The sequence below is a fragment of the Anarhichas minor genome, unplaced genomic scaffold (genome assembly GCF_050575085.1).
Source record: "Anarhichas minor isolate MPS153535 unplaced genomic scaffold, ASM5057508v1 ptg000040l, whole genome shotgun sequence".
In the NCBI taxonomy this organism is placed as follows: domain Eukaryota; kingdom Metazoa; phylum Chordata; class Actinopteri; order Perciformes; family Anarhichadidae; genus Anarhichas; species Anarhichas minor.
The window spans coordinates 15,384,272-15,408,871 of record NW_027466486.1 but is presented as its reverse complement, the minus strand read 5'-3'; the positions used below and the strand labels follow the sequence as shown (position 1 = coordinate 15,408,871).

Here is a 24,600-nt window from a genome sequence, read left to right as displayed (position 1 = left end):
TAAGGTTCGGGAAAGATTGTGGTTACATACAGACAGACTTTAGAGCAGATCTGTGAAAGGACAAGAATCCTGGTCTCACTCTCCACCATCAAATGGGACGTGCCACACCCACCACCTCAACCTCCTCACATTTACTGTCAGCCTGGCTTCATAATGGACACACTACTTCCTGCACTGGCATGAACATTGGCAATAGGTTTACATCATGAGGGGTGGAATCGTCCAATATGGATGGAATTCCTAAGGAGACCGGGTGGTAAAAAATCTTTTATTGTGAAACACCTGAGCGGAAATGTATAGAAGGCCTATAGGCCGAGTGAAAGAGATTGGTGAAAGTTTCTGAATGAAAACAGATGTTTCTGCTCAGTAACTGGGGTCAACAGAGGTAAGTATGACATGACTCTGATGGACACCCCCACCCTACTGATTTTTATGATTTTATGGTGAACAATGGAAGACAATGACGATCATGACATGACGGGGCTGTCACAATGTAAAAAGAATACTTGATAGCACTGAAACTAAATTTGGACCAGCAGTTTGAGTCTAATTAGTGAGGAAGGCTCACTCTCCTCTGTTGCGGCCCCATGCTGTGACTTTGGCTGATGAGACGGCTGGATTTTTTACATGAGCCATTATTCCAATCCATCTTCGTCCTTATCTGCTGTCTGGAGCAGCAGAGGAGTGCAGGTTAGCGGGGGAGAGGCCTGCTACTTCCTGTCCTCTGAGAGCCAGAGACAGGCAGTACGGGGGTGAAGGGGAGCGCTTGTTTAATGGCCTGATGGGTGATAATCCTGAGATGAACACACACACTTGTAGCTCATTTCACTGTACATCCTTCCCATACATCATGGTGAAACACTTGGTAAAATCCCTTCCTACCTCCACATGCTCACTCAGCTCTTACTTACCTTTCCCAAGACGTTGAGTTCAGGGGTCTTCAGGTGTTGTAAAACAATAACGCACACCATCGTTTCTCTTGTAAAAGGTCAGCGGTAATTTGTGTATTAAGCAGTCCAGAGCCTGCATCATTAAATAAGGCAAACTATAAAAATGTGCATATGATGGTATGGGACTTGGAATGACTCCATACCGGAGGACTAGATTAACGAAGGTCTTATCTGTTTTCATAAAGACTTCATACCAAAATGTTCATGTTGTTTTCAAAATCGTATCGTATCCGTGGTTTAACCAATACAATACCAACTTTCTGTTTCTGCTGACTGGGCTGGCTATCCAGACTCAGGTCAGTGTTTAAATCATGCTGCTCATGTCATGGATAGAGTCACTGGCACTGATTATTACGACGTGCATAAAGTTCAGTTAAGTAATGAGATTTCCTTACATGCCAACCTGCACCGTCTGCAAACTCTGATGTGCACATAGTCGCTCTCTATATGCATGAGCTGTGGACACATCTACTCATGATGTATATACCCATGGACTATGTATTATGTAGTATGCGATCTTCTACTATTGTCCTCTTATGGGCCTTTCACACAGAACGCAGATACATCTCCACTGCTCTCTGAAACCCATCATTTATAATGGCTTAATGCACCACAACGCAGAGAGGAGGCTAAAGACTCGGGGTGACTTGAAGCTCTGAAATGATCTGTCTGAGGACACGGCCTTTAAAAACATCTATCTCACCAAGTCCGTTTGGCTCAGACAACCCTGTCCTCACTCCGTCTCCCTGTGACTTTCACTCCACCACCTCATGCTGCGCTCTTGGACAGTCAAACAGAGACTCTAAAATAAAGATGTGTATTTGAATGTCTCTCTCCATAACTCAGCTGCTGGTGACCTGTGCCACACTGTGCAGCCTGGCGATTGAATCTTTTACCTAATCCAGACTGCACTCTCTGGGCCTCGCTCCCACCTTTGCCCCGAACCCCCTACGCCTTTGCATGCCGCTCGCCGTGTTTGTAAGTGAGTTAGCGCTCGGCTTAGCCTACCTGCCTCTCACTTCCATCGGGCTGCGCGAGGTCAGCCGCAGCAGAGGTCTTAGGGAATGTCCTTTTTTGAATGATATCCATATTCTCACCAGCCAGGAGAAGGGGAGGGGACTCTGGGATCAGGAGGGGGTTAAAGGAGGGAGAGAAACAGCACTCCTTTAGATTTGAACTTCAACTTGACCTCTGACCTTCCTCTCCCTGGCTCGGATATCAAAACACAGAACCATCTGCCTCTTACTGCAGGGCTAGCGGGGAGCGTGGGGTTAATATCATACACTTAGGGAGCAGAATACAGACTGCAATTATCTTCTATTCTCAGACAGGATCCTATTATTTGATCCTGGAGTCGCGACAGATGGACGGGGGCCCGTCACATCCTCTCTCTCTCTCTCTCTCTCTCTCTTTGCTGCCATTCCTGTGCAAAGCCAATCTGGAGGGCAGGGCGAGTGAGAACGAGGACATAATGGTGAGAGAGGGTGAGGAAGGGGCGGGGGGGAGGGTGAGAAAGGGCGCGGGGTGAGGCGAGGTTCAGGGCCGTGGCAGAGAGAAGGAGGTGGAGGGGGGAAACCTGAGCCTGGAAGGGCTGGCCTCCTCCTCCCTCCCTCCTTCATCTAGCCATCCATCTCAATGGGGAGAGGGAGCGTTTGAAGGAGACGCAGTTCACAGTAAGAGGAGGAGGAGAGAGGAGCAGCTGGTGGAGTGGGGCAGATTCAGTTTCTTTACCTGATTATGATCTTTTGTAAACTATATCTCCTGAAATAATCTTAAAGCTGCTCTAAATATCTCCATCTTCACAGTGGATCAAATGACAGTGTGTGATGTGAAAGGAGAGGCTTGTATAGTGACTCTGCAGTTCCCCTCGGCTCTACACAGAGATTCAGCCTCTTTCAGCTCATCGTTTTGCTTTTTAAGGCTGTGCTTCACTCTCACAGCTCTCATCAGCCTGGTTCCCAGCAGCAGGCAGCTGTTTTCCGGGAGAACAGCTCTGATAAACCCCCTGTTCTCTACCTGCTCAGCAGCAAGCAGCAGACAGACACAGTTAGAGACAAGCCGGTGACCATCGTGCAGCATTTAGCAGCTACACAGACAGATATATTTCCTGTTTTACTTTAAATAGGATAAACCTGTTTTTGATCCCCAGAAGAGAAATGCAGGTGTTGCAGCAGCACAAGGGCAGGCATCAGTTTCACCCAATATACCTTTATGTAGCAAAGAAATGGATACAATAATATATTATTTTTTTAAATGGGAAGATATTTGTATCTTCTGTCCAGAGTCCTGCATGTTTCCAGTTTTGAAAACCCGCCAAACACCTGCAAAGCTCCACATCAGAATCGACCCATTATCTCAAATTATCTCTAAAACACTCCCGGGCCAGTAGGCCAATCAAATATGCCCCGAGCTGCTGCAGAGCTGCAAAGGTAAAAACTGCAGGGCGCACAACAACAAGGAACTACATAAATGCTGAAATGATGAATACGTAAACAGAAGGCCGTGTAATGCAGGCCGAGGCATCCTCCACTTTGTTCAGATCAACTCGATGACACACACACACACAAACTGTGAGGTCACCATCATTCTCCTGACAGACGGGGCTTTTCTTGTTTACCGTGGACAGAACCAGGCAGTTCCCCCTGGTTCCAGTCTTCGTGCTAAGCTACGCTAACAGCCTTATTATGAATCCTACTGCTCCTCTTCCAAGACCCGCCCTGTAGCAGTCGAGCACACCGATTGGCCAGGCGTCCATGCTCGCACAACGTGCAGGGAGGCAACGCGTTAGAGTTTGACAGCCACAAAGCTTTTTCAGCCGTCGTCCCATCTCAGTAATATGCGCTAACGGCAAATTAACGAAAAATGTAATAGTTTTCTGTCCATCAAACTATTTACTTCCTCAATGTTTTCGTTACTAAAGCCAGCAGGCGACAGATGTCCTTTGTCCTGGCCATCGTCTTTTTCCCTCTCTCAATATGCTTATCGTTACTAAACGCTGGCGCGGGAGAGGGCTTTAACTAGCATTCAGATTGTTGTGGGTAGAACGTTAGCATGGCCCATTTCAGACTATTATATTAATGTCATTGTCTTATAATTATTGATGCATTATGGGATTCAGAGCATTAATACAGTATCAAACAACTGTAATCTATGTACAGATGAGAATGAAGTCCCTCTGCGTGTGTTGTTATCAGAGCTTCTCCTGGCTTCGTGGACAGCCACTCCACCAATAGATATGCACTTCACTTTAATGCAAATAACTTTTTTTTTGCTTCATTTATCAATGCATTCATAATGCAACTCTTTAAAAGTCAATGAGTATGTGGTAAGTACGTCTCCTGAATCTATCCTAAAGCCACATAACACGTCTCAGCGTTCGTCCCTGATGAATGCCCAGATGTTTTTGTTGGGTTTTCTTTTTTTTTCTTCAGATTAATAAATCATGACTATCAGACCGGCGTCTCAAACACAGATCATGATATGCATACATTTGTGGGAGAAAATATTGAGGTTAAAAGATTCATTAAGTGTATTCCCCTAATCCAGCTCTTCCATGTACAAGTGCATGCACACACACACACACACACACACACACACGCACACACACACACACACACACACACTCACACACACTGTGTGCAGGCATGTTTTCCAGGCAGACATCTGAAAGTAGATCCTCAGAGCTGAATTTCCATGTCGTATCGGGCCCAGGAGAGCTGCTTTACAGGGCAAAGAACCAGCCTCGCTCATTTAATTACCGCCTATCAGTGGCATCAGAGTGTGTAGCTACCAGTTTAAATGGAAAGTGGGATGAAGCGGGCGCCGGCATCGAGGGCAGAGAGCGAGCTCGTCGAGCTGCTGTAACAGTTTCCTGCATAAATCTGATACTTTCCTCTCTGGTATAGCTGTTGTTTATCTCACGGACCTCCATGCAAATGTGAAATATGCAGTGATTTAGGGAATAAGGCAGACCACACATGGTATCCACTCTGATGTCTTCTTACGATAACAGAGTTTAAGGCTTTGTTATGCATTAAGTAGAATATCGGTTGGTTTGAAAGCAATATGACTCAAACATAATTAGGATGAGTTATGAGATCTGTTTCTGAAGAAGTAAATGTTTAATACAGTCCCAGAGGAAGAAGTCTTTCCGCACTACGTCTGGCTCTCCACGCACTCAACTCTAACTGGAGGCTGACTGTTGCGATTCCATCATTGCGGATGTGATTTCTTTCCAGACCAGGAAGCAGAGTGTTTTAAGGTAAAGTCTTTGAGGGAGATTCTCCCTTTTCTACCCGGAGACGTCACAGATCAGCGTCTCAGTGTTTGACTACGGCAGCACAGGAATTCCTCAAGGACACTTGAGAAGGACGGAGGCCTCCTGACACAGAAACCACAGCACACCAACTACAGACCCCATGCTGCCCCAAAGATGAACCAAAGATGAACCTCCTTATAACATGCAGTTTATTAATAGCTATTTCCCTCCAGGTGCCCGACCGGCATCACCTATAGAAGCCCATGAGCTCAACACATCTCAATAGATTCCCACTACATTTGGTATTCATAATCATGAACCACGGAGGTTGATTCTCCATCAATGCAAGGACCCCTTCACACGTCCTATCCGCCTTATTCCTAGTCCCATGATACTTTGGTGAATTGTGGAGCAACGTCCGGTTGTCCCCGTCACTGACCCGGTTGTCTGTGAGAGTTGGTGCTGTGCTAAAGGTATAATAAATGATTTGGGGGGAAAAGCCTTAATTCATTTATTCCAATTTTTTTCCAAAATATGAAATGATCCATTCATGTAATTAGTTAAATAGTTACTACGTATAATCATTACTATTTTTAAAAATGTTCTTGAAAAAAGTGTGTTTCGTGGTCGGTCACAATAGCGACCAGTGTGGAGACATTTACAGATGACATTGACATATTTCTCCTATGCAGTCATGAAAATTCTTATATATCACAAACCAGTTATTAGCACATTCAAAACTCTGTCTCTGTCACTTTATATTTATAAATATATATTTACATTATATTCCTTACAAAAACTGAGGACACCTATTGCAAACCCCTTACTCTCTCAGAGTTCAGTCAAAGGAATAACCAGAAGTCCGTCAGAGTCCGATCTTCAGTTTCAGTTTCAGTACTTTGACCAGCTGGGGAAATGTAATTGGTCAAAGCATTTGATACATTTCCTTAATTAATCAGCAATTACTCCAAAACAAACGAAAGCCTTCTGAATACGAGACAGGACAAAAGGGAAGTCATGCAGGATCTGTTCTCCAGCTGACCGCAACTCTGATGTTCCACCACAACATTGTTCTGTGGCCCCGGTGTGGGACGTTGCCCGGGGCTTCCCACCGGCCCTCAGTGTTCGCTGAATGAGCACGACTTCCCCACAGACCGCTGACAAGCTCCTCCACCTCCCAGTTACCGCGGCCCAGCCCTGGTCACAGAGAGCGCTGCCTGGGGCCAGTCTGCCAGCCGGACCCTGTCGCCCCCCCTTCCAGACATCCAGGGCAACAAAACGGGCTCCCCCAGGACTGAGCGCCCCTCCCTCCTGACACACATATTGTCTGTGTCTGAAGAAAGTGGTGTTGCCTCAGAAGGCAGCTATATGAAGGCCTTGTGTGGTGTACAGGATTTTGAGTTGAAGAGTGACAGGAACACAAAGAACATGAAGAAAGATGAAAGATTAAAGGGGAATTCTTATTTTTCAACCTTGGTTGGTTTTCTCTTATGACTGTGGCCATTCTGACTGCAGGTCACTTTGCACCTGCCGGTAAACTGTGGGTAAAGTTACTCCGGCAGGTTCATAGGGGAAAACAGCAAAAGGCACCCTTTAGTGCTGGAATGAGATGCACCAGGCCTTCAACTAACCTAGAATGTAAACCCATCCACCTCACTATTAGACGGCCAGAGCCAATCACGTAGTCTAAAGAGCAAGGAAGTCACATGTGTGGGGTGGGGTGGGGGGGGGGGGGGTTTCACCCAGAAGACCACTGTGTGTGTCCCGTGTGAAACCATAAATGGTGTAAATGTACACCGGAGACAGTGTTTGTAATGATTCATGTTGAGGTTTATCTGGAGAGATTCGGGAGGCTTGTGCTGCTTGACCCGTTATAGGTTATGTCATGTTAACAAAATGTCTAAGGTTAGAATGACCCATAGCCAGAGCGCTATGAGAATAAGACCCAGGTTATTTTTTGTAGAGACACCATAACTGTGCGTCTTTGATCTGATTGAACCACTGTAAGAAATCAAGTGCAGCCCACAAGCTCCCCTGATTAGCCTCTAATAGATGTTTCATGACCCTTGGTGCCAATGACTTAATAACTCTGTCCGCATAGGTTTATTTCCTCTTAATGGCACTCACAGCATGGCATCCATTAGTCGCTGTGACCCAATTTAAGAGTCATCGCTCACACAGCCAAATCAGAGAGGCTGCCTGGATGAGCTGCTGCCCCAACGTGTCCACACGTAGGTGTCCATGCGCTGGCCTGCGTGTCGTCGATAACCTTAAGAAACTATAACTATATTATGAGACTTTGGTCGACTGGTCCCTTTCCAACGTCTGAGAAAAACACTGGAACCATTCATGTCTACAGCTGCAGCACTGGCTTAAGTCACATTGGTGTAGCTTAGCTGGTTAGCTCACGGCCGGCACTCTGCACTGCTCTCAGACTGTTACAGCTGATAACGCCGTCCCGACCGACCGGTGGCACCTTGCATGGTAGCCCCTGTCATCAGCGTATGAATGGGTGTGAAAGCGCTTTGAGTGGTCATAGGACTAGAGAAGAGATATATAAGTACAGTCCATTCACCATTTAACTCCGTCAGCTCTGTTGCTATTGTTTGCTCTGTTAGTTGCGAACTGCTGTCGCAGTCGTCGCCATGTTGAGAACCGCGTGGAGGCAAATTCTCCCAATCTTTAAGGTTAACATGCGTAACGCCAAATTTTTAATTGATTTTAACTGAGTTTTAAGGTAGAGGACAGCGTGTTGAGTTGTGCAATCTGTGAGCCGTTGTACGTGTTCTGGAAATAATTTACAACCCCAGGATTTGTAATTATGTATTTCATTTAATTTTGTCTTTGTGGTCAGCCCACTGCCGTGTTTTCTTTTCTTTTCTTTTTATGCATGTTTTGAACGGGCTACAGTATTGCTACTGCAAGTGTGTGTGTGTGTGTGTGTGTGTGTGTGTGTGTGTGTGTGTGAGGTTTTGATTGAGCGCTGATGAACACGTCTTCTTGATGACCGCTGTGTCCAGCCAGCACCACCGCCAGCACTCGTTCAAATGAAAGCTCTCATTTGGCCTGCGGTCGGTGTGCTCTGGCACTCTTCTTCTCTCCGAGGAGTTGTTGACACCAGTCCTGCTCTTCCTCACTCAACACATACAGCCTCTTACGGACACATTGCATTTAGGAGAACCAACAGTGAGACTTGAAAGAAACTGCTTACTCTTTTCTCCAAGTTCCCAATTTTCTGCTGCTTCTCAGTTCGTTGAAAAAAAAAAAAGAAACCTGAAATTAAATGTGTGTACATTTTATCATGTCTCCTATCGCCTTTTGAAAATTGCAGGTAGCGGAGTGTTTAACATTCTCTTGTCAAGCGTCCTCCTGCTGGGACAATAAATGCCTGTCCAGTTTTGCTCACAGCGGCGGCTGCAGATTACAAACAGCAGGAGCACGCCGGAGTCTGAACACAAAACCGATAAGGACGCCTGTCTTAGTGCCGCCGCTTTGGCTGGCTTCTCCTCACGCCAGGAACCTGCTGCTTTCTAATATTTACACACAACTACAACGGCAAATGTACCGTAACTTCACCCACACACTCCCCCCCCCCCCCCCCCCCCCCCCACACACACACACACACCTGGAACCAGTGTGCACATTGGTGTGTGTGTGTGTGTGTTTTTTGGGAGACAGGGTCTGGGTTTTTTTTGACAAAAAAGGGAGAGGGAGGGCTAAATTACAGCACAAACTGAGTGAAATTTCCATCGCATCTTTTCATCCAGGAGTTCCAGGAGGAGGTATAGGTGTGGATGATTGCAACTGAGTTTTTATTCTACTTTTTTGGGGGGGGGGGTGGAAGTCTGGGTGAAAGACAGAGTTTCTGTTTGACTTTTTCCAAGGCGAGGGTGGAGGGTGAAATGCAGATTTTGCTGTCTGAGCTGTGACAATTGAAGAGCCAGGGAGTGGAGAGGGGAAGACACAGGAGGCCACTGACACAGCATATTATTCACAACGGCAAGACAAAGGAGTCCATACCATTGAGATTAAAACACAATGAAAAGAGAAAGGGCTTCTTCTTACTGGTAATTCTGTGTCATAGCAGGCGACGGAATGCCAAAATACATTTGTTATTTCTTTAGAATGTCAATACTTCGTGGAATGCATCTTAGAAAGTTGCATGATTTACATTTGTACTTTATTTCTTCCTTCAAGTGAAATCAGAAACTTTAAAGCTACGGTAGTTGTTGTTGTTTTTGGCCACACGAGGGCAGCACAACAAGCGGAAAACATCTCAATAAGTTGTTATTGCTAACATTGCTGACATGGAGTACAGGCCGTTAAGTCACCTTAAAATAGATGAGTTCATCAGCATGCAACATTTCAAAACAATATTCAGCACTATTTAAACACTATACTTTCACTGTGTGATGTAATTAGCTGTTTGTTTTAAGTCTGCTGCTTGTTTATTTTGTGTGATTTTTTAAAGTGTTTATATTTAACTCTTTAGCTGTTTTTACAGTCTGTTGTTCGCTCTTTTATGCAACAATTGTTTACTGCCGACCCGTTCTCATCTAAGCCGGGACTCTCTCGTTTCTGAATCTCAATGGGAAATATTCCTGGAAAAATAATGGTTAAATTATTAAACACAAGAACGTAGAGGCTGGAAGTGAATCATTCTGAAGAGCAGCACATTTTTGAAAAGCTCAGCATAAGAACCAATAAGCAGGTCACCAACACGGAGTTACGGAGGCGAGGCACCATCACAACACCTTGTGACTTCAAGCCTTTATGCAAAGAGCCACCAAACAAGCTCTCAACTCCGGCAGTGAGAATGTGCATATATTTTACTGTAGGCGACGTCCTCTCTTGTGTTTGCGTTCTTCTTGTGACCTAAACCCTGAACAGGAACTACAGCAGGTACAAGAACGACAACTTGCGGACACACGCGGTCCTCTGTACACACCCACGTATCCCGTGCATTCACACAAACAACCCAAGAACAAAGAGAAAGGAAAAGGGAATAACAGTGTGACGGCTGCCGAGCTGCGAGGCAGAACACACCCCGGCAGATGTTCAGGCTGCATCCGAGCTCGCATGACGGCGGATACAGCCTCCACACACACACACACACACACACACACTGCAGCATTGTAGAGCCGCATCTCCTTCAAACGCCTCCACTGCCTTTAACGCGGGCACGGTTCCTAAACAGTTTGAAACCCAAAGTTCCACAGTAAACTTCCAGGTTTAGCGATGTTAACTTTCAGTAGGATGCACACATTGTTCGGCCACAAAGAAGTCGAGGGATGCTCCATCGTAACAGTCGCTTGTAACTCTTCTAAATAATGTACACATTCATCAAAACCTTGAAAAACTCATTTTTCTTTTCTAATAAAAAGAAAAAGCTTCAAACTTTGGGAATGCAAATAACACATTATGATGGAATTATTATGGTCTAACAATCTAACAGGCAAATTAGAAATGCTATGTAGATGGCTGTCTTATTAATGCACGAGTGACATCACCTTCACTAATAGAGAAGATACCTAAATGGTGTTTTACACACAAAAAAAGGTCTTTTGATTGATGTGCAATTCTTGTCTTTTTAGTAGAACAATAACTGTAAACCAAGTTATTGATGAGATGTTTTTGTGTGGAAGTGGTTTGTTTCACCCCGAGTAGCGTCTTATATAATAAGTATATGTCCACCAAGCAGCTCAACCAATCAGAGCCTTGGGTCTGAAACCCAGGGCAGTAGAAGTCCACAGACCACTGGCTACATGCTCCTTCAGCTTATTGCTGCCAGCGCACAGCGATTTTGAAGGCACTTTAGATCCTCCCCTCATCTGTTTCTAGAGCTGGACACAGCTCACAGTGAATCAGTCTGAAAGTGCAAAAGTGAGGGGGGGGGGGCAAAAAAAGGATTTTGAAAATTGAGGTTATTTTCAGTCCCAGTGGAAATATCTGCTCTATGTTCAAGTGGTGGGCAGCTTCACATCGGCAACGTAATACTGTTGGCCACGATAACATCATCAGAAGGTGCATCATTCAAGTCGGGCAATTAAGATAAATTGGTTGAATTCAGGGAAAGACTTTAGAGAAACAGTGGAAAACCTTCTCACGTCCTGCGTTGTCCGAGTTGCATGTATCCATCCACCGTATACACCTTTACACCCTCACGTCCTCTCTGCCTTGTGATCCTTTGTGGTTCTGAAATCAAGCATATGTACTTGGTTTCAGAGAGAGGCAGATATAAGCATATATCCAGGAAGTCAAACTGAATGAGCAGTGAAAACAGGTTAAAACGATAAAGATAGAAGCTAAAGCTACAGGTCACAGTGTGAGACCGTCACCTGGTGATCTTCTTTCAACTTCTGTGGGTAAAACCTGCATTTGCCTGCTGGTTTGCACTGACCTTTGTAGTTAGTTGCTGTTGGATTGATTCAAAATATAGCCATTCAGAAAACTGAGGACTTCTTTCCTCGCACACTTCCTTAAAATATGAATGGTAATCTTTGGGCTTGTGGAGGATTCCCCATCAGTCTAAGTCAAAGGGATCAAGTCCAAGTCACTGTGTTTGAGTCAAAGTCGAGTTGCGAGTTGTTTTTAATTTAGTCAGATTTGTCACGTAACTGGAGTCCACACCTCTGTTCTGCACGTCTCCGGTCTCGTCTCGGCTCTTGTGTAACTACATGCATTTGGACGTGTGACACCTGATGGCAGCATACTGAACTTAACACTACGCGTCGGCTTGTCATTCACGTACACGCCTAAAAAACATGAACTGCAAGAACGGAATGGAAGACGTTCCATGTCTGCTTTTCCTGTGTGAACTTTCGGACCCTTCACCAAACCTGTACCTCACTGTGGAGTTTGAACACTTTCGGGTCACCTACCGCCCCGCCCGACCAAAATACTGACAATTGTCACAAACACGGGAAAACCCAGCGGCCCCGGGGGGAAACTGTTATCGAGTTATTGGCCCGGATCACCAGAGCGGTGGTTAGGCCTCTGCTGCGAGGCGTTCACGCTCCGCCGATCAGAGGCCGACCGCAGCCAACAGCTGCCTGCCGGCCGGCCAGTGGAGCACACGTCCACGCTCAATGAAAAAGAAACCTCTCTCTGCAAGCAGAAAAGATGGTAGTGTTGTGTTTAAGTGCTGTCCCTTTCCACCCCACCCCCCCACCCACATCCATTTGCCATCATTATGTACTACTGCCCCCTACTGCGGGACCGTGGCTGAGGCGCCCCCAAGGTCAGTGTCTGTGTGAGGGGGGGGAGGTGGAGAGGAAAGCCATGCAGGGGGGCCCTTTACTCCTGAAGAGGCTGGAGCAATCGATGGCGAGCCACCAGCCGCCACGGGGGCCCCCCGAGGGCCCTCACAACACTGACATTAGTGGAGATGTCTTCCTCCATGGGGACGGTGGGCTGTTGGGAGTTAATGAGGGAGGTGGGGGGTACCGTCGGGGACGGTCCAGAAGGAGGGGGGGGGGGGGGGGGGGGTGGACAGCTCGTCAGCAGCTTCTCATGTGTGAAATGTTCTCCTGTATACTCGCTCTGATGGAAACAACTCGGACCATTTGACGCTGGTTTCACAACTATTTGAAAAAATGTCTGTCATAGCTGTACGCTGAGAAATGTGACATTTCAGCAGCAGGACAGAGATGGACAGGAGGACAAAGAGCTGCACTTATTTGCAAATGCAAGCCCCCCCCCCCCCCCCCCCGATATAAATTTGACCATGTCTATTCAGAAAATGTGCCGTCTGCTCTTAAACATATGCATTAGCTCAGCAGTGGTGCATTTATTCCTTTAAAGGTTGGGGAAAAAAGTCAAACGTGACATTCACGTTCATCTGGCTTGAGTGTTTAAAGTAGTTGCATCTTCAAAAATCCTTTTTTCTTTCAACTCAAGTAAATGCATCACAACTGGGCTTTCCTCACTAAAACCCTTCACAGGTCTTCACTCCAGCAGAGCAGCAGGACGGCATCTTCACTCCTCTTAAAAGGAGGCGGAGTTATTCTGTTAATTAAAACCAGAAGATTGACAGTTTATCATCCTCTTTATTGCAATAGATCAGGCTTCAAATACAATCAAACAACATGTAGCAGTGTGCGACAGACAGAAAACATATAAAAGTTGAAAAGGAGACTCTTAAGAAGCAGAGGAGCGACAGGAGGACTGCTGGAGGAGTGTGGAGGTGGGTCCTTAGGCGCTGGTCTTCTTGGGTCTGCCTCTGGATCTCAGGACCAGTCCAGGTGACGTCTGGGTGCCCATCTCTACCAGTCTGGATTTGGGGTCGCTCGCTTTTCCAGTGCCGGGTACCTTCTTTGGTCTCGCAGTTTTTTTGGGACTTTTCTTCACTCCATTGACTGCTGTGGAGGGAAATCCATCATGTTTAAGCACCGTTCTTCATGTACAATCATTTGACAGCTGCTTGCTGTTACTGATGTCTTTGACTTCTGTCAGTCTAAACCCAGTTAACCGTGGAGACACTGTGACTGGTTACGCATATTGGATTATAGGTTCATTTAAATAAAAGCACAAAGACATTTACACCACTAAACATGGAAAGAGCTCTTTGAACTGCGGCTCACTGAGTCAGTGGAACACTGGAGAGAAAGGAAAAGGCGTCTATTTCATTTCTTGTTGAGTGGTTAGTTACCAGTTGATGGTTGTCAGGCTATCAAATGGGAAAATGAAGGAAGGACGCTGACACCCCTAACACTGATGCACTCCTGCTCTTCCTCGTTAGGAGCTGCCACAGCTGCTCTGGAAGTCTTTTTAATTTGCTCAGATGAAACATCCATCTCGGAGACTTCAACCTCGACTCCGGTGAACAATAGAGACATGAAGGCCGGCGGATCATCATTGCGTCACTAGCGCTCGACGCTCTGCAGAGGAAGAGGTGGGGGGGAGGGGCTTACCTTCATATAGATACCAATGTTTCATCAACCATAGCCACAATAACCACTGTTAATGCTTTGTACATGTTGGGGGAATCCCAGATGCCGATGTGTCCGGGTTCTTAAAGTCATCTGAAGGCACTCGGTAGCTTTCAGCGTGTCTAGCGAGCCACACACATGCTGGCTGGTTCTCCACAGAGGTATGAACCCAAAAGAAAGGAGTCTTTGCAGTGACTATGTATGGAACCACGCGTAAAGTTGGCTTTGCATTTTGGTCACATCTGCTTGACCAATCATGATCGACTAAAGAGGGAAATATTTACCTCTTTTCTTTGTGACTCTCTTTCTCTTGACGAGTCCTCCGTCCGGCTCACTCTCATCTGCTTCTTCTGCTTCATCTGCCACCTTCTTTCTCTTGCTGGTCTTCTGGAAGAAGGAAATGAGGGGGGGGGGGGGGGGGGGACATCAACTTGTTAGTGACGAGAGGACGGGTTGATTAATACGCTGTGTACCTCAGTGTGTGGAAGTCACCAGGCTCTGTAAAACAAAATGTAACTAATATAGATACACATTTATTGAATTGTCATTTATTATTAAAATAATAAACCAGCAACTTCAAAAATCTTCAAAATGAACTTGAATTACAATTAAACTTTAAACCTTTTAAATGAAGCAGCAAATCAGACTTAAACAGGAATTCATATTCCAGATTATAATTGATATAGTATAAACACATGGAGTGACTAGATCAGAGCCATTGTCACCGTCACCCCATCCAGCTATTTGAGTCAGTCTCAGCCAGATATCAGATATCCGCGTCCACAAGTCTTTCAAAATAAGACAACTGCTCAAATGCAAAGTACAACACCGTCCTCTAAATGTTTAATTAAATGAAGACATTTTAGTTTTCAACCCAAATCCAGAAGCAGTGTAAAAGCTCTCACGGTGCCACCAGATAAACACCATCTCACCAGCCACCAGGACCAGATACTAACCCATCAAACTATGTGCTCCGCTGATTAGACCGCATCAAACAGAAACATTAGTGTGATTAAACAGTGGGCTCAACAAAGATGGAGGCCTCTCAGAAGCAGTGCTAGTGCAGCGCAGAGTTCCCCGTCAACTAGGACTGCATGGACTTTTTCTTCTGGTGCACTTAATGAAGGCAATCAACTCCTCCCCCTCCTTCCTGGGCCTCTATAATGAAGCTACGCTACACTGTCACTCACACACACTGCCTGCCTGCCCCCCCCCCCCCCCCCCCCTTTACATTTTCCCCTCCATTTTGACAATTGCTACCCCATGATCACCACACGGCGCCCGCTGAGGTGAACAGATTGGCGGGATAATTATATACAATAACCAGCGCTGGGGCCCGGTAACCTTTCGGCTGAAAACTCCATGTCCCCGGTGACATCTTCCATATGCACCGAGAGAGAGAGAGAGAGAGAGAGACATTTATACACACTATCTATCTATCTCTAGATATATATATATATATATATATATATATATATATATATATATATGAGTGTATGTGAGAGACAGAGAAAGAGAAAGACAGACAGAGAGACAGAGACACACAGACAGAGACAGACAGACAGATGTTATTGTTCATATAAAAATATTGATGAGTGAAGTGAACATTTAAGACCCAAAGTAACATGTCACTGAGAACTGAAGTACATCAGACAACTAACAACTCACTTCAAGACATTTTAATAATTCATAAGCATTTAGATTGATAGGATTGACTGTACCATTGAAAAAAGGACAGATGGGAGGACGTTTTTTAACCAATGCTTAGTAATACAGATAACTACTGCAGTACTATGAAGCACCGGTGGCTGACGGACCGTCACAATTTAGTTTATCTGACATTAAATAAAGATGAATGAAGGGATGTCATCACAGAGGAATGACATTCTCATCGTGTTTGGACCGAGTTGCCCAGAGGACAAGAGATGGAGGGGGAAGAGAAAGGAGCAGGACTGCAGCACATGTACCTTCAGCCATCACATTCTGTTTTATTACCAACGTTCGATGTCTAATTTTACTGGATGATGAAGACATATTCCAACACTTCCTAATTAAAGATGAACAACATTTTTACACAACTGTATTTAAGAACATTCCTGCACCTCAGCCTCTGTTTACTGGATTTGCAGCATGATTTATACACGTTAAATATTATCTAAATATAACCACGAGGTCACACTTAACCTTAAAAAAAGAAGAAGAAAGCTGCATCCACTCCGCACATCACATTCAGAAACATGACATGTTGGGCAGTGGAAAGTAACCGAGAGCATTTACTTTAATACCGGATTCAAGTACTGGTTTGAGATATTTCCATTTTTAGTTACTTTGTAGATTGAGATTATTAGATGAAAATATGATGGGATAAGTGAATATATATATATTATTATAAATGAAGCTAATGTAAAGTTCTTCACATTAGTCCCACCTTTCAAAGCTGCAACCTTAAAGTGACGCTTCCATAATCAAAATCAAAAACAGGCTAGAACATATAATGTTAGAACATCAGAAATTGGCCATTCTGATGATTTTTATAATAAACAAATAGTCTGGAGCCTTGTAGACCAGCTGCTTTAACCAAACAACTAAATAGTATCGATGGCAAAAAAACATGATGAGGGATCTCTCAAAGTTATATTTGCTCCCTTTTTACTTTTGTGCTGTGACTCTGCTGAGCAGGTAGAGAACAGGGGTTTTTAGAGCCGCCTGCTGAGGTTGAAAACAACACAGAGCGATGAGAGTGAATCCAGAGAGTAAAGTTGTGGGCCAGCGAGTTAAACAAGGAGCTGACGCTCACTATGAAGCTATAAAAGAGTACATTTTGCTGATAAAACTTGATTACTTTTACTTCAGTACTATTTGGGATGCAGGACTTCTGCCAACACGTCTGCGGTAGCTTAGCTAAAGGGCTAGCCATAGCTCAACATTAGCCTGTCTACATGGGCCACACGCCTGTGGTGTAAAAGACTGTAGTTAATCAGTGTGTGTGTGTGTGTGTGTGTGTGTGTGTGTGTGTGTGTGTCCACCTGGGCGGGGGGTGAAACAGCTCCACTGACGGGAGTGAACTTCAGCTTGCCGTCATCTTTAGCCTTGATGTCCGCCAGTCCGGCCTGCAGGATGGAGCGCAGCTTCTCGTACGGCGGTTTGTCTTGGTACCCCACAGACTTTACCTCCTCCATGAACTTCTGGATCTCAGCTGCAACACAACAGAGCGACAACGTGGTCATCGTAAACCAAAGCCTGCAACCAGCTCCTTGCCTCTATGCCACCATAAGCGTGTCTCTCATTTCTTATTTGTGTTGTGATCGTCTTAATGTTGTTTGTACACCGCCTACCACCGTTTCGTTTTGTGACATGGCTTGTCTCCATGAAGTGCTTCTGTCCGTGTCTCGTGACGGGGGGGCTACATAAATGACCCTGACTGGACTCGGGCGTCTCTCTCTTCGTCACCATAATGTTCTGCTCCGGTCGCAGCGTCCCGCCTCATTCTGTGCGCTGTGACTTTCCTCAGACTTGACACACGGTCACAAACACACTCACAGATGGAGTTGTAAACAACACTTTGGTTGTGCTCAGCGGAGCAGAAGGAAGGCGGTGTGTGATGCTCCGCGTTCCGTCTCCTCCGCCTGAGCCGACGCGCTGCCTGCAGGTCAAAGTGCCAACAAGAAGATGGCAACTCTTGAGACAACAGACGCCAAAGTCGCCATTTAAAGTCGGAACTCTAAATGTTTACTGCGGCGTGTCGTCGGACTTCTATCCTGATGAGAATCAAGCAGGTCTCAGTCTGGAGGGCTATAGTTGGTGTGAATGAATGTAAATGAAAGACGGCATTCCTTTTGACAGACAGGGATCGTGTCACACACTAATATGTTCCTCTCTGTGGAAGTCTGATTCAAAAGAAGCGCAGTCTATGGCTATGACTTATCTATGAAATCGACTCTCATATGCTTAGAAATGACAAATTATGAGAGAATAACGCAAACACACTTGCAGATGTACATACCGTCACTGTATTGTTGAGCTACTCTGGCTTCTCATTCATTATTGCACAACTTTGAACATAACTTATTGGATGGGCTAATTACAGTCCTGCCAAAGCCACAGATACCTTATTTATAAATTTTTTTTAATTATATATTGGAAGATTATAATCATTGATTGCTGTCGGGACGAAATGTAACAAAAAAAAAGAAAAAAGATGAAAAACATTACTATTTTGTGATATTGGGCTATATTTAAAATCGACTTAAATCTGAGGAAGAAGCAGGGACACTTTTTGTGTGTGTGTGTGTGTGTGTGTGTGTGTGTGTGTGTGTGTGTGTGTGTGTGTACACCTCTGTGCACATGTTGGCTGGGTATGGTGAGGTGCTTTGGTCTGGACCCTTTTCTATTGATGCTCATTGTGTCTAAGGACTGGTTCAATCCTCATCACACACAGCTGGAAGCTACAAACAATGCTGTACTACCGGGCTACAGCTGGAGAAAGTGGAGGGTCATGGGTAATACTAGCCAATTCTTTTACTGGTTTCTATTCTTAATGGCCATGAGAAGTCTGCCTTTCTTACCTGGCTTGTCTTGAGAGGAGAAACACTTGGTCATAAATTCAGAGATATTTTCTTGGCTCCTGTAAGAAAAAAAAAATTAAATAAGCGGCGTGATTATTTTTTTCTTCCATAAAAGTTTAAACATTCTCAGTTTAATACAACTCGCTCTACTTGAAAGGTGAAAATTGCTAAGTTGCAAATTCCAAACGTTTGCCCGCCTAGATGCAGCAGACACGCCCCTGCATTCAGTGACAGAACGCAAGCCCCTCCCACCTGATCTTGGAGTCCCTGACGTAGAGCGGGTCCTGCAGGTTGTCCTCCCAGGGCAGCCGTCCACACAGCCACTGGACCATGCAGTAGCACAGGATCTCCAGGTCGCTCCGCCTACACGCAGCTGGAGCCAAACAAGCACATCAGAGGAGGCAAACACTGGCAGCCGCTCGCACTGCCATGAATAGCAACAGCAGCATTACAAGGGGAAACGCAGCGTTACCACCATTGTGAATGTTTCCGTCTTACACCAAATCCATTATAGGAGTACCGGTAGTTCCACATTTTGGAAAATGATTGAAATGAGGAGATTCCTATCAATCCCATGCGGCTTGGGGAATTATGTTTTGAAATGTATTTTTAAACCAAAATGTGTTATACGAGTAGTATTATGAAACAGATTTACCCTGTAAAACAACGGTAATTATAAGTTATTCTAACAGGTACATACAGTTCATTAAATTAGACTTCTGTATTTCCCCATCCTGAGAGGGTTTAGGAGCAGAGGCCGGCTGTGAAGCTACCGAGGAGCCACTCGGGGTTCAGTGTCTCTCTCGAGGAAAATTGAACGTTCAGACAGGAGGTGGAGAAGTGAATAAAGATGGATTCTTCTTAAGAAGTTGGAAGCCAGTTTTTTAGCACTTGGGAGACTACCTCAAAGTGAGGAAGCACATCTGCTACGAGCTACCGGAAGCAGCCAATGAGGCCTTCTCTTTCTGCCTCGATAGCTAAACCAAACTTATACAGAGCCTTTCAAAAGGCAAAGGTACCTCACATGAATAAGAACACATGTAATGTTCAACATCCCACCTGTCAGTTTATCCTCTCTGTGTGTGAGAACAGATCACAGAATTAAAGCCCTGGCAGTCGGGTTTTAAACGTTACAGAGCTACGAGTAGTGCACGTGTACCTACTTGCTCCTTTGTGGGCGTCGATGCTCGTGAACTCGATGGTACCGTCGTGACATCTCTTGGGGTCCTCTTTGTACTCTTTTATGACACTGTCGGGCGCGTACCTATATGCCAGCCCATAATCTACCAAGTACACCTGGAGAGAGACACTGATTCAGACATGCACAGAGACATTCAACACTATATACATGTGTACTGTTTCCAGGAAGAATTGTAATTCCACCTACATAAACTTTATTGTTATTATTAAGTCTGCATTGTGCATATAAGCCAGAGTTGGTTGTTGAATTTAATTAAGAAACGTGCAGAAATAAGACCAAACATACATCTCAGTGACTCCAGGGGAAAATATGAAAATAACAGATACAAATAAAAAAGAATAAAAAAACAACCGCACCTAATATTAAATCCTGAGGGGCCAGGTTTTTAAATTGTCATTTATAAATAGCTCTTTAATAACACCACCAATGATACATTATTAATCATCAAATTAAATATTTGTCCCTGCCTTGTTTGCTAGAAAAAGCGCTTAGCTGCTGCCATCTAATCTCCCCACACAAACACACACACACCCTCCCCCCCCTCCTCCTCTCCAGGCCTTAATTGAATCTAATGAAGCAGCACAAGCGTGTTACGATCAAAAAAAACAATCACCTCGCTGCTTTAGGCAGCAGTGCTGGGGTCAGAGGAGCACCTTAGATCACCAACATTAACAAATGTTTCAGGCTCTGGAGACTCAAAAGTGAGCGAGATGACTTTAGTCACAGGAGGCTCTAACTTCTACTGACCTGGTTGGGATCGCTGTGGCTCAACATGAGGTTGGATGCCTTGATGTCAGCATGCACATACTCGTGCTCATGGATGTACTCCAGAGTCTCCAGCTAAACAAGAAAAAGAAAAGCAGGTGTTAGTGCAGGAGGGAATGTGACTGTACTGGAGGTGGGCACAGGAAATGAATGATATCTGAGCAGTTTGGACAAAAATTCCCATTTCGACATGTTGCACACAGTTGATTACTTATATTAAGATGATTAGTTTTTTTATTATATTTAAATTAGTGCTGGGCAACGATTAACATTTTTTAATCGCATGATTGTTCTGCGATTAATCGCATTGTAATGCGCAAAATTCAATAATTAATTCAAATGCAGTGTATTGTGCACTTTTATTTTTAAAATACTGCTATATGAACAAAAGGTCAATAACATTTGGTTTGCAAACACTTTAAACAAATCAGGTTCTTTTTAACAGCAGTATTCCCTTTACACAGTAGCAGTTATAACACAGTTATAATGATTCTGATAATAGATATTCAGCCGGTGTTCACAACTTTATCGTCATGTGTGTAAGAGATGCAATTTGAAATACACACCTTGAAAAATGCAAACCTATCTACTTCATGTTTTTTTCCTTTTTTTTAATGTTTGTTAAATTCTCAGTAGCGATAACTAAATGATATGCTTATTATATTATTATAAAGCGCCACATCCATCCAGTTTTAAGGTTTGCGTTTTGTCACCTTGCCTTTAATTTGCTGAAGTTAATTGCTGCATATTGATCTAGTCACAGGTGGCCACCGATGGTTATCAGCTGATATTAATAATAATAAATAATAGTTTGATCTTTAGTCAGAATAAAGGACGATCAGAAGAGTCGATCAGCTTCCGAACTGAAACATTTAAACAGTCCTTTGTCTGCTTTCTTGTCATGTATGAATGCCAGCTGTCTGTGAAAGCCATTGCAGTTCAGCGGAAAACACGAAAAGCGAAATGAAACCATGTGATGATGAAATAACCAACCAGTCGAAGACCGAGCTGCAGGACCAGTTTTCTGGGGAACCTCCTTCCACATTCTTCAAACTTCTTCTGCAGATCTGTGCCGAGCCTGTCGATGACCATGAACCTGTACCTGGAAGACACAAAGAACATACAAGCCCCGTTACTAAACCGCTGGTGTCCCTGTGTTCTCTGCAGTAAAGCAATAGACGTGTGACACAGCACAGCAGCAGAACCTTCCAATGCACCGATCAGGCCGTAGCACCTCATTCATTTCAGATCTGTCAGACAGGGTTCCTGCAGCTTAAGGCACATCAGATGTGAGGCTTTTTGGAATGGCTACATTGCTATTATTGAGTAAATAATCAAATTAATTTCATTTAGAAAATAAGTCTGTACATCCAAAAGCTGTTAAATTAATAAAGACTTTAAATCTTTTCATGAACTACGACTCCCCCTAAGCCTGGAACTGTTCGCTTCCAAAGAAAAGTAAAAATCAGGAGTAGTTTTTGTCTTTTGTGGGACTATAAGTGCTGGACGATGAAACTAAAAGTGACCAGTGACACACGTTCCCCGTGTGAATGGATCCTCCTGGTCAGAGCCTTACCTTTTCCCTCCTCTCTCATGCAGACCTGAGCCCCAGTACCTGGGAACGCCCAGAGTCTTCAACTTGTGAGACTTCATCCAGCTCTGAACTGCAGGACGAGAGGACATTCATCAGAAATCTTTGAGGCACTTTTTCTGGCCAAACTGTTCAGAAAGCATACGTGTAAATCTCTGAAATGTACATCATGTAAATCAAGGACAGCACACAGCTAACTGGAGCTGGTGTAAGTGGGTGATGGTTGTGATGCTCAAAGTAATAAGAGTATGATTCTGTTGGGGGGGGGGGGGGGGGGTTGTCGGGCAGCGTGGCCGCAAGCTAATTTGCTGCTGGGACAAATATTTACCAACAACGTGAGATTCCATCATGAATAAAATATGAGCCTTTGGTTCCTTAGTAATATAATAGTTAATTGTCAGGGGAGATTGACATTTGGATTGTTATTATATAAAATGCAAAGCTGTGGCCTGGGGGCCAATGGAGCTGCCACCAAAAGCCTCCCTTCCTCTGCAGGGCCCCTCCGTGCCTCCGCTACAAGATTGTCTTTTTTAATTAAGAAAGTTGGCTTTCTTTTATTTGTTTGCCCTGGTGGTGAGAGACTGTGTTGTGTTATGATCACACGGCTCCCTTTAGCTTCGTGTCGTACTGCTAGGTGTGTGTGTGTGTGTGTGTGTGTACGTGCGTGCGTGTGTGTGTGTATAAGGAATGATAAGTCGACTTACTCAGGTCAGGCTTAGCAGCTCTCATGTAGAACTTGAGCTCAGAGAACAGCGGTCCATTGTCACTGGGCTCCTGTGGACACAACAACAACTGCATTTATGTCTACACTCAACTCCACCGGTGTGAGTGCTGCAGGAATAGGTGCAGGTCAAATGAGGTGCAGGTTTGTGGACAACTAGTCCCCAAACCTCTACAACTAGTCCCCAGACCTCGACATCTAGTCCCCAGACCTCGACATCTAGTCCCCAGACCTCGACATCTAGTCCCCAGACCTCTACAACTAGTCCCCAGACCTCTACAACTAGTCCCCAGACCTCAACATCTAGTCCCCAGACCTCTACAACTAGTCCCCAGACCTCGACATCTAGTCCCCAGACCTCTACAACTAGTCCAAGACATTTTAGAGGTTGTTTAGAGTCTTACCACTTTGATGACATAAGGAGCTTCAGCACCCACTGGTGTTGCAGAATTCTCATCCGCTGGGGACAAGAAAGGAATCATTTCACAAGTTAGAGGAACGTTAAACACATTGGTGCAATGGCAGGCTTTGCAGGTTCTGTCCTGCACAGCAGAAAGTTGCATTTAAACACATGGAATAGCTACGCATTATAACTTCTGCTGTCTTGATTAAGTTTAGTTTGAGAAAAAGTCTGCAGTCAAATCATCTATAGATGTCTTTTCACATTACACGTTTGACTTTTGAACAGATTCATCTCCATCTATTATTACCCAGATATATGAGACCGAAGCCCCCCTGGCCGATCGGAGCCCCCAACTTCCAGGTCTTCTTCCCGGTGTCTATTAGGACCTCGCCGGGTGGGAACTCCTCTGCCAGCTTCCTCTTAGCCGGAGCTCGGCCTTTCCCTGCCGCCTTGGCTTTAGGAGGCATCTGCAATGCAGTTATTTAGCATTACATGCTACGGTTAACTTACTCCACAGCCGAATTGATCTTGTGCGTAGGTGTTCTACGCGTAATGTTAGTTACATGGAGCTAATAGTTACACTGTTAGCGTATGACCGAATTCAAACGTATCGACAGCTAAACAACAAATGAGAGGTTTCCCTTTCAGTGCTACGTGGGTGTCACGTTCTTCTATTTACCAGTGAAGTTACTAGTGTTAGCTAACCTCTACCTAGCTTCGCACGTTACCCAGTAGTAACGTTCACATTACCTGCTGCTTTCAAGTTGGATAAACATACGTTTAGCTAACACAAATGGCCAGTGTGTGTAGTGCAAAGATAGCAGTCTCCTTTCTTATGACAAAATGGCGTTAAAGGGGAAGAGCAGGTCGAGCAACACTACGTGAGGTGGCGGACAGAATAACGTTACGCTTTTATAAATGTCGGTTAAAGTTAGCTGTGATGCTAACCACGCTGTCTCGTTAGCATCGAAATCTCACGCTAGCTGCTACATGACGTTTAATAAGAACAGCTCCTGGATACCTGTGACGCTGTCCGTTGGACTAAGAATCGCTTACATGTTTTATTAAATGATAGGATGAATACGCACCTTGACTTGGTGTTTATGGTATGTTTAGTCCTGAGCCGTATGAGGACCAAACTTCCCGCAAAACAACCGTTCAGGAAGTAGCGTCACGACGCTCTGCTATTCTATTGGTCGAGAGTCCGCTGCGTGTC

At 44.8% G+C, this 24,600-nt stretch overlaps 1 protein-coding gene across 6 annotated transcripts; it reads right to left on the bottom strand.

Moving 5' to 3' along the window:
- Nucleotides 1-13,236: 13,236 nt before the first annotated feature.
- On the bottom strand, nucleotides 13,237-24,587 carry vrk1 (VRK serine/threonine kinase 1). 6 transcript variants are annotated; one of them, XR_012959022.1, is made up of 14 exons: nucleotides 24,473-24,587; nucleotides 23,692-23,851; nucleotides 23,386-23,441; nucleotides 22,965-23,034; nucleotides 22,246-22,333; nucleotides 21,663-21,771; nucleotides 20,652-20,744; nucleotides 19,867-19,999; nucleotides 18,956-19,076; nucleotides 18,704-18,762; nucleotides 17,165-17,334; nucleotides 14,423-14,522; nucleotides 13,859-14,087; nucleotides 13,430-13,568 (listed from the first exon to the last, which is right to left on the bottom strand). XR_012959022.1 is itself a non-coding variant. In XM_076107852.1 (13 exons), the coding sequence occupies exons 2-13, from the start codon at nucleotides 23,849-23,851 to the stop codon at nucleotides 13,402-13,404; spliced, it is 1,329 nt and encodes a 442-aa protein (XP_075963967.1). In that variant the 5' UTR covers nucleotides 24,473-24,586; the 3' UTR covers nucleotides 13,237-13,401. The 6 variants fall into 6 exon arrangements, 4 of the variants coding, with proteins under 4 accessions (XP_075963967.1, XP_075963970.1, XP_075963968.1 ...); XR_012959021.1 differs by having other exon boundaries at nucleotides 14,423-14,525; nucleotides 24,473-24,586; XM_076107852.1 differs by lacking the exon at nucleotides 13,859-14,087 and having other exon boundaries at nucleotides 13,237-13,568; nucleotides 14,423-14,525; nucleotides 24,473-24,586.
- Nucleotides 24,588-24,600: the final 13 nt, after the last annotated feature.